At 40.6% G+C, this 10564-nt stretch overlaps 1 protein-coding gene across 1 annotated transcript; it reads right to left on the bottom strand.

The window, feature by feature from the left end:
- Positions 1 to 339: 339 nt before the first annotated feature.
- IL26 (interleukin 26) lies at positions 340 to 6514 on the bottom strand. Its single transcript, XM_048301100.1, has 5 exons — positions 6344 to 6514; positions 5908 to 5964; positions 4325 to 4456; positions 511 to 576; positions 340 to 426 (listed from the first exon to the last, which is right to left on the bottom strand). Exons 1-5 carry the CDS (start codon positions 6512 to 6514, stop codon positions 340 to 342), a joined length of 513 nt encoding a protein of 170 aa, XP_048157057.1.
- Positions 6515 to 10564: the final 4050 nt, after the last annotated feature.

The following is a 10564-nucleotide window of genomic DNA, read 5'->3' as shown; positions in this document are numbered from 1 at the left end:
ATTGTGTCTGGTCCGCAAGGTAGCAGATTCCACGTTGTGCTGGCGTGGCGTGTTCGGGGGGCCGCCTGCGAGACAGCAGGCAGGCAGGCAGGATGGGAAGCGCAGCAGGCTGCTGTAACTGCTCCAGAGGCAGAACAGGCAAAGCTGCTGTGCCAGGCTAACTGCGAAAGCTTATGAGAACCCCTCTTTATGCTGCTGTGTTACAGAGGGTGTCCTTCCATGGGACAGAATTACTGCCAGACACATTGTACATCCAGCTCTCAGTTCATTTTCAGGCCTTTTGGGTATTGATCTGTTCTTAGCACAGAAGCAGCACGTTGCTTGTCACATCCTCATTCTTCATATGATGGTTTGTATGTAGGCCTGAATCCAGGGAAGGAGAATGTCCAGCTCATGGATGGCCTTGTAGATTCCCTTATCTCCAAGCTGTTGAGAAGACCAAGGCATTAGAAAGAAACTATCTACAGCCCTTGAACAATGCAGTGGGGAGCCAGCACCTCCTGCTCTTACCTTGAGAAACATTCTCTTTAATTTCTTGACTGCAGAAGTTAACCTTGTGGATGGAGCACACGGAAGCTGAAGGACAAAAAAAGCCCAAAGATGCTGATATAAAGACATAGTGATGAGGAAGAGTCCAGCCCACAGTGTGGCACTGTAGGGCCACCAGTAAAATGTGTGATCTCAGCATCATTTCAGCATCTCCCAATACTTCAAACATGTTCTTTTACCTGCATGCTTCCTGCCAAGTTGACTTCACAACACACAAAATTGGTACTATGAGTACCTCTAAGTTTTCTTATTAAGCACTTTCTATCTATACAGGAATCTTCGTTTAAGTTGCCATTACACCTTTTTCACATTGTAGCCTAGCTCTAAGACTCAAGGCCCTTTAACTCTAAACCCTCAGAACCTCTTAACCTGAGAGAAGGCAAGGCTAAGGATCAAAGGCCGTTGCAAAGTACAGGGAGCAATTTTGCACATTTCTGCAAGACCTTCAAACGTTTATAAAGTTAATTTATGTTTTCTCTGTTGCCCTGCCTGTTTGTCCACTGTCTGACTAACTACAGGCTGGAGGGCTTAGTTCTCTCCTCACCATTTATCTCTAGCAGCTCAGCACTGGCCATCCAAAGCTGTTCCAGCTGGTGTTTTATTTGAGCTGCCAGACTAAGCTTTCTGAGCAACATGGCTTGCTGATCCTTATCTACCTGGGTTTTCAAAGGGAAAGATACATTCTTTCAGAGGAAAAAAAAATGGAAAAATCTGATGTTTTCCAATCTACAGACAAGGGTAACCATGTTTGAAAAGGGAAAAGATAAAGGTCCTCACCTCAACTGGTGTAAGGAAATTACTCCACTGAAATGAATGATTAGTTCTTTTGTATTGTACACACAGTACTTTAAAAAGGAGTACAAACATTTTCAGGTTACCTTTTGTGCTTCCCAAAGTCACCTCACATTATGAAAGTGGGGAAAAAAAGCAAATCTTTAAAAGAGAGTGTAAATAAAATAAATGTTTTAAAATCTTCTAACCAGGGCATTTCTTTTTGACTTGGACCCTTTTTTTTTTTAATTATCTCCATCTTGTATGATGCAGATTTCCACAAAATATAATTTGGTAGCAGAACTGACCTTAAATGAGTATGTTGGCTTTAGTGATGATACACATTACAAACTCTTATCTTCCTGCATATGCTGAAAGTAACTAAATGAGCTAGCCAGCAAGTCTGAGTATTGCAAACAATACTCAAAGTCAGCTTGAGGTCTACAAGCTCTGCCTAAAATGATAGAGAAATATTAAAAGTTCTGCAAGGAATATATTGTCCTTCTTCACTCCATTCAAATATGAGAAAACACTTCCACAATCTGCTGCTGATATAAGAACATAAGTCCAACCTCAGAAGCAACTTCACACTGCTGTCAGCAATGCTGACCAGGGCACTTGAGCAAGTAAAGAGGTCAGTGGTGCTCCAGGTGGATGCTCCAAGTACCCAAGGAAAAATGTCTGCTCCTTTTACCTTGCAGTCATAGTCTAAATGAAAAAGTCTGACTTTACTGCAGAAAATTAGTTTAGAGGTTTTCAAACTTACGTATTTCTAAAAAACTGAACTTGGGCCCCTGTATAATTGGAAAATATTAATGCCTCCTTGTTTGGACAAAACCAAGCACTGGTAGGGTGAGAATCATAATGTTGTAGTATAATGTCTTTGAAAGTGGTTGGCAGGCAAATATTGTTAGGACTTTCAGGTAGCACACATGCCTCTAGCTGGCTGAATTACAGCCCGAGTTTGTGAGACAATATAGGGCAAATACATATATAAAGGTATCACTGTTTCCCTTAGTTGTACAGACAACTTTATTCTTGAAAGGTAACAAATCAATTAGGTAAGTATGTTGTCATGGTGGAAATCCTTTCTGATAAACATCTTATAGCTCAGCTAGATAATAACAACTGAAGAGCTTATGTACACGGATGAATGAGTGTTAATTTACTAAGGAATAATGTGATGAAGAAATCTCGAGTTTGCTATTAGCAAGGGATCCATTACTTCCCTCTATTCACAATTTCTATTATTCTTTCACATGATTTTGTATTGCTGGGTTTGAATTAACACAAACATTTCAAAAAATGTTAGTTTCCAGAAACGAGGTGTCTCCTAGAAAATCATGACAAGATACCATTTCTCAAAGAACTGTTGTTTGTCTTCTAGGGAAAGTCTTATCTCCCTTAGCAGCACTTTGTAAGACCCAAAAATGTAAATTGTTATACTTAGACTTCTTTTGGGTAAAACACTGGCACTAATTATGAAAAAGAATGCAGGAGTGCAGAGAAATCTGCAGCATTTTGTCTCCATACAGCACAGAAACAAGTGCATTACTAAGCTATCCAGCAAGCCACAGTCACTGGATATTCTGAATTCAGTCACAGTTGACAGTCTAAACTCCTCAGTGTGTACTGACACTTGTATAGAATATGATTGCTTTTCCAGACAGAATGAAATGTCTATAAAGCATATTATACCATCTGAAATTATGTTATGGAGTTCTGGAATTATAGCATTATCTGAAATTTTGACAGAAACAAATAAACACAGCAGTATGATCACAGCAGACTGCTGTGAATAATGGCTGTAAATTGCAACTGTTTAACATGGTTTTAAATACAGAACCTGAAAGCTGGTGGAGTTTTCTCCCATTGAGATTTGAATCTTTTTACATTATGCAAATATCCCAGTCGAGTTCTGACCTATAACTCTGCAAAGCAATCTCTGAAGCTGTTTGTTTTTGCATTGCAAATATTTTTGTGCATGTAGAACCACTGTCCTTCTCTTTCATGCTACTATGCAGTTCAGATTAGACAAAGTTTCAATTAATTTAATTAGTTCATTCATTGACTTGCCATCCTGCTCTCACTTTTTCAAATCACTATAGTTGTTTGCCTGGATATTCACAGCTATATTTCACCCTAAGTCAGGCTCCACTTTCTGGGACTGTGATTTGTGAGGACTGCAGGTTTAGGAGAGAAAAAAAAAATATCAACAGGATATTAAGATACACCCTGTTGCTGTTTGTTTAGATACACCCTTAAAAATTAGATGAGAAATTGCCAAGAAGATGATGGCATCATCTTAGCATCCTGCCTGGTATGTTGGCAAGTATATTTGCACAGGCAAAAGTGTGCTCTAACTGCTATCCTGTTGTTACTAAGGCAGAGTTGGTAAAAGTGCCTCTTCTCTGGGGTACATGGAGACATTTCACCAGTGGTCAGCATCACTCTGACAACTTGCTCTAACCGTGAGCACAGCTGACACATGGGATCTGCTCCCGTGTGCTTCATAATTGTGGTGCCTGCTTACTGATGAGACGCCACCAGTTCTTTCAAAATTCAGTATGGAGGAGCAGATGTGACATGTGTGTAAAGATTACATACATGCAGAGGGTATGCTGTTGAAGAAGGAAAGCATTACCACTGTTACATTACAGCAACTCTAGGAGCAACATTTCTCCCTGTGATCACCCTGTCTCTTTGCAGTTTTGGTGATGAGAGGGCAGCACAAGGTGATATCATCAGTAGGGAAGTGGCTTGTCTCCATGGGATCTGCACCACCTTGCACACTCCCCACAGGATCACTCTGGGAGAGAATGAATGGTGTTAAACTTCCTGGGCCCAGTGGGGAAGCCCTCGTCAAGTTAGGTCCCCTGTAGCATGGGACACACCATGACTCTGAATCACCCTCTCCCTCTCCATCTGCTGAAAAACTGAGATGGAGCCCTTCCCTAACTTTTCAGACAGACAAAGTTAGCTTAGCTCTCAGGAATATACTCACACAGGCATCCATGTTTGCTTGCAGGACCTGGAAGGCACTAATAAAGTACAACTTGTCACTTCCTACCTCAAGACGACAGAAGACATTTTTCACATAGAAGGAGAGGAGCTGATCTCGAACACTGCAGTTTGTCTGAAAACAAATCAAGTAATGATTTGACGAATGAAAACCTCATAAGTCAACTTTGGCCTGAAATTTCATCCTCATAAAAAGCATGCATGTTTAGAAAGCAATCAATGAAACCATTTTTGTGAACTTTAGTATCCCACTGACCTTCTTCCTTCTGTTTTACACAGCTGAATGTAACTCTGTGCTTTCTGAAGGAATAGCAGGAGGGTACTGTGCTGGCAGGCCAGGAGTATTGGCTACACATGAGCAGAAGTGACAGCAACGAATGTACTTAATACACAAAGAATAAATGGAAGATAAATTGAGGAGTTAAGTCAGATCATCTGGGTCATTGTGGGTGTCATTTTTCCATTCCTCCACATCAGTGTCCCATGACATTTGATATGCTGTAGGGTGTCCGGCCCATCCCCAATTGCTGCCCCAGAAACGACCAGTCATCCTGTCAACTCTGTGTCATATCTGCCTGACCTGTGGGTTCTCCTGGACACCTAAACGTATTTCAAATGACTATATGACTATTTTTAGGCAATGGAATGAAGTATCAGGTGTGAGATTCCCATCAGGAGGGTAATGAAGCTGCAAATTACGCCACTCAAATGTGAATGTCTGTTTGTGGGTCCCACAGCCAAGTGAGGAGCCTTCACTCCCAAGGTAATTGGTGAAATCCAAGGGACATCAAAGGCCAACAGGTCTATACTTAAGGTATATGCTATACTTTATCTTAAAGATAAACCAACTCAGTTGCCCCTGCTGACTACATCTCTGCGTGAAGAAAACTATAATATCTCACACACTTCCAGTCACTTACAATTACACACCCAAGGTTTGTTTCTCACTCCCATGCTGAATTGCACTGGGAACTCTGACATCCCTCTTGCAGTGCACCTGCAGAGGTCTAAGCTCAAAGCAGCTCCTTGGGTGTCTCAACTTCCTGCAGCATCCTCAGGCTATCCATGGTACTGCACACCCTCAACAGAAGGTGCCTCAGCTGCGGGACAGTGGCAGTGGCTCTGGCCCTCCTGTGAGGGCTGGTGCCTGAAGATGTTGCTAGGAGGCTCACATGCAGCCAGAGCTCACAGGAGGAGTGAGTGCTACCACAAGCACACTCCTCCCTGACCAACAAGCACCCTCACCCCAACTTCCCTGGCACATCATGACTCCAGCTGCCTAGAAAGAAGTGCCTCCAGGCAGGCTTTCCAAATCCACCTATTTTCCCCCATACCATGATCAACTGTCCCTTCATGTCCCAGGGGAATACCCCTCTCTATGCAACAGAAATAACACTCTTCCTCTAAGCAGAAGACTTTATTAAGAAGATGGCTTTCATAAATGTCTTTCCCAATTAAACACAAGTGATTTTTACATCAGCTGTCATTGCTTTTGATCACATATTCCTGTTTCTATTGACCAAAGGTAAATTAAAGAAAATAGAAAACCAGTAGTGTAAATCTTACCATAAACATCATTTTTGTAGTCTTTTTAAGCAGTCTTGTGGTCTTGATGAGATCCTTCTGTAAAATATAATGTGCTAGTATTAATTAATCCAAGCAGAGGAAGGGACACAATATCAAGTCTGGTTTGTACAAAATTCTGTAATAATAATATTAATCTTCTTCATCATCTTCAGATGTAGGACGAGGACTCAGTAAATCTGTGTTCCAATCCTAGGCTAACTACAAATTTTTTTCATGGCAAACTCATCCAACCTCTCTATGCGTCTTCTATGCATCATTTTTTCCCATCTTTACAAAAGGAGTAGCTGCATTACCCTATCTCTAAGGACCATAGAGAACATTCAACTTATTAAAGTTTCCAGAAGCTCAGTAATTAAACTAATAAAGAAGCATCTATAAATAAAATAAACTTTTTCAACTAGTGGGATCAACTTACAGGAACAGATGATTTTAAACTAGTTGCCTTGATATACAGGTTCTCTGTCAGCTGGGAGAGGAGTCCTTTTCGGCAGGTATGTTTTCCTGTAGGTGACTTTTTGCCTTCCACGGCAAAAAGACAAAGCAGAAATAAAAAATGCCCAGATCTGAAAATAGAACATACTTTCATCTTCGCTCCCAGATCTTCGAGCCTCTACAGTCACAGTAGCATGTGTGATGCAGCCAGACTGGTTAGATGACAGAGGTTAACCTAATTTTGTTAACCCTCAAAGTAGCTTCTTCCCCGAGATGCTCACGTAGATAACCTATTGCTCATGTGGTGGCTGATCGGTATTTTTGCTGTGCTTTTTTATACATCTTGCTCCACTTTCAACAAATTTGACCACAATCATCTGTGACGTTTTTCTAAACGATATCTCCATATTTACTGGCAGCAGGGTCAAGGTTTCCAAGAAAGAAGAACTTCCCTATCATGTGAGAAGTCTTCTTTCATTTAAGTAGTGGTCAAGTGAGGAAAAGGTAGTTGAGCGTTAGTTTAGTTTTGTAACAAAGTATGCTAAATGCATGTTTGGGGGGTTTTTTTATTTTTCCACAAAACCTTGTGGCAGCACTTTTCTGAAAGGTAATGTCCCAGAGAGGAAAAAAAAATCTTTCCTAATTTACCCTGAAAAGATTAGAAAATCTGTTATCTATAAGGAAGCTGGACTGCACAGCATTTAAAACTTCCCTGTTCAGTTTTTTAGAAGAGCATTTTTTCCAGGGTATAGCATTTAATAGCAAAGGTGTTTCCTGTCTATTTTAAATTCTGTAGTCTTTTTCCAGGGTACTTTGTCCCAGTAGGAGCAGTAGGTTGTTTAGTGTGAAAGGGAGGACTCCAGGGAGGGCTCTGTGGGAGGACTAGGGCATCCTTGGCTATCAAGTCACTCTAAAAGCTCACTGAGAGCCACAGGCACTGGGAAATAATGTGCAGGACCCCAGCATACCCATCACAGAGGTGGTAACAGTAAAACCATAGAATCAGATGACCGCTCTTCTACAAAGGTGGTGGAACAAAGATTGGGCAATCTGTGTCTCTGGCCTGTTTCCAAGACAGCCAAATGCTGCAAGTTTCTCAGGTACCACTCCAGACATGCAAGAACATCACTGCAAGGATAGATTTGGAAATCATGAAGTAACCCCAACAATGTGAGGCTGTTAAGCCAAGGATGGTTTTAACTCAAATGTCAAGATCTTGGAACTGGCTGATGTATGTGCAAGAAGACAAAGAAAGCAGGTTTTGGATAAGCAAAATATTTCCTTGATACCTTGATTTTTTTTTGGAAGTAAAAGCAAGCCCTTGAAATATTCATAAAGGACAGAGTTTTTTACTCCTTTTATGTTTCAAAAGAAACACAGAAGACTTTAAACAGATCAGAGAAAGTGGTTTAAACTGCAATGACTCAAAGTGACCACGATCTGTCAGATCAGCAGCAGAGCTGTTCGTCCCTCTATGGTGCCACCAGCATGCCTGTGCCTGGACATGTGTCAGCTCTGGGAGGAAGAAAGGTGAGACAAGCTGGGTAATGAACTCACCTCAGCCTTGATCCCACTGACCATTTACACAGACAAGCACACGTGCAGCCTCCAGGCCAAACTTGGTTCACATCCAGCTTCAAGGATCCCACTTGTAACAGCTCTGGGAAATGCATTTTTCCACAGAACCACCTACACATCACATTCACCAGCACTGAAATGCTAATGGGGCTCAGGGACAAAAAGAACCAACAAGAGGAGGTTATCTTAGGCTTTTGGAAAGTGGAGATGATGGTGGCCTGAAGCCTTATGTGCATTTTAGTCCTCATTTGGACTGTGGTTTGTATTTAAACACTCTAAATGCTGGTCAGGCTTCCCAGATGAGGTGCACTGAACCTCAGCACACATGGTGTGTGGACAGCAGATTAGCCTCTTACTGCTAGTTTGTTCCTAGAAGAGGATCTTGTTTGAAACCAATACAGTCAGAATGCAAAACTACCTTGAGTTCCTGAAGGTGTGGTACTCCTTGGTCAACAGTTTTCCTCTAAACGGAATAAATGGGTCATGCAGCCAGTCTGTAATGGCTTTTCATATGAAAATCAACAATGTTCAACATCTCTGAAACTTCTAATGTTGCTGGAAAACCCTTGAGCCCACAAGTTTCATTTTGTCTCTTCTGTGAACTCGTATCACCATGCTTACAGAGCTGTAGCAGTGACACTTTTTCATTGGGTTCTAGATACCTCTGGATGTTAATCAGTGACTGTCTTACTGAATTGGCTAACTTTTCAACTGGGTGGTGTAAAAAGATGCAGAAGGATGGAAGTGCAAGGGAGCCATACTTAAAAAAACAAACAAAAATAAAATAGGGCTTTCCTATCACTCACAAAAGTATGGCGGCTACCATTTAATAACCAATCCTATAAAATCAATTACACTTTTACAATTTTTGATATGATGATTTAATTTCTAGTCAAAAAATAGCCAATATTCTTCAGTTTTTTCATGTGTTACTTGTTCAGAACAAAGATGGTCTTTGCTTTCTGGGTCTTGTGTAGCACTTTGTACATTGTATTTCAGTGCCACTTTGGCACTCAGACATAACTATGGTATAAATAATATAGAATACCAAAGAACCAGTGTTACTCAGTATTTCAAAGTTATAAGAATCAGAAGAAAAAAAAATTCAGGGGCCAGCCCTTTTAGCAATGAAGACAGAAAATACATGCAAAGCTTTGTATGGGCCGTGGAACTGATGTATCCAGAGATAGTCTGAGGAAAAGAGCAAAGCACACCACAAAGCATATTGGCTTCCATGCATAGGCTGGAAACCAGAGAAGGTCAAGGAACCTGCCCCAGAGGAAATGGGCTCTCTCTCTAATGGAAAATTTTAGATGTACACTATCAGCAAATAGTTCAGGAACAATGCAATTCTGATAGCACAAGCACAGTTCATGTGTTACATCTATACAAAATGTGTAAAGACCACGAGAATGAACAAGAAAGAAAATAACTAAGAAAAAAGTGTAAGAAAAACCACCAGAGCAGTCAGCTTATTAGGTAAGACAATCTTGCCTGATTTGCCCTGTGTAGGGACTAAGTTTCAAAGGAGGCTGTGTATGACTTATGTTCAATGTGTGTGCATGAGAACAACAGCCTGAGGAAGATCCTTTCTTCCCTGCCTTATTAGGAGCCATGGAATTGTCTTCATCTACAGGAGCTTAGTAAATATTTTTAATATTAAATTCTCTTGACCTATGGAGAACAAACACATATATCTACCACTGCTGCAAAGTTCTGTTAGTTCATTTAAGGGAACAATCATATGTACTGGTTGTTTTGCAGCTTAAAATGTTTTTGATCTATGTCCATGAAAAGCCTTTTCTAGTTTCTTACTTATGAATCTTCTCACTTTTTACAATTTCTGTTTATTTCATTTCCTGTTAGTATAACTAGAATTAAATGTCGTGTACTTCCTATGAACATTACATTACTCATATTTGCTTAACTGCTGCTAATGTTATGCCTTCCCTTAAGACTATTCTATGTCTTTTGTTTCCTTATCCTGTTTTATTCACTTTGATCTTCTGAAAAATGAGGTCTACATCAAGAAGTGCAGTAGTTGTCCTCAGAAATGTGATTTGATAAATGACAAAGAAGTTTAGAGAGATTTTACAAAAACTGAGGGTGACAACACTACTGCTAGGACATAAAAAATTGAGATACCCTAGTACCTCCCTTGGAGAGAGAGGTTTGGAGAAGAGAAGCTCCTAGCATTCAAAACTGAGTCTGCAATTTTCTAAAAATGGTTATAATGAACACATAGGTAAGCCCTAAATACCGACCAGTGTTTAAACTCTGTTTCTTGTGACCTTCAATTAGTATAATAGGAACCCCTGGAGCTGCTATAGATTTTGTACAAATACAGAACTATTGTGAGCCAGTTTTTCAGACAAGGGTACCTGAATTACCCATGCAAACTCAGCACACAGGCACCCAGCAATCCACTACCAGTAGCCTCAGTAGTCATAAATGTCAGGGGAAAAACAGAATAGCACAAACAGATGGTACTAGCAGCTCCAGCTTACATATTATACACACACTGCTCTGGTTAGGAAAAATAAACCTGCATAAATTAAATAAGGACAGTGCAAAGAAAACTAAAAACACTGGATGTCCAAGACTGGATGCCAGTCTGGTGCCTCTC

The sequence above is a fragment of the Corvus hawaiiensis genome, chromosome 4, assembly GCF_020740725.1.
Source record: "Corvus hawaiiensis isolate bCorHaw1 chromosome 4, bCorHaw1.pri.cur, whole genome shotgun sequence".
Taxonomy (NCBI): domain Eukaryota; kingdom Metazoa; phylum Chordata; class Aves; order Passeriformes; family Corvidae; genus Corvus; species Corvus hawaiiensis.
This window is presented reverse-complemented; position numbering and strand designations above follow the sequence as displayed.

Bases quoted from the DNA above. Each gene is read 5' to 3' on its own strand.
- IL26 (XM_048301100.1), bottom strand. From the start codon at position 6,514: ATGAAAGTATGTTCTATTTTCAGATCTGGGCATTTTTTATTTCTGCTT. The intron at 4,457-5,907 runs GTAAGATTTACA...ATTTGTTTTCAG, and splicing joins CTACAAAAATGATGTTTATG to ACAAACTGCAGTGTTCGAGA. The intron at 577-4,324 runs GTGAGTATATTC...TTTGTCCTTCAG, and splicing joins AAGCAAACATGGATGCCTGT to CTTCCGTGTGCTCCATCCAC.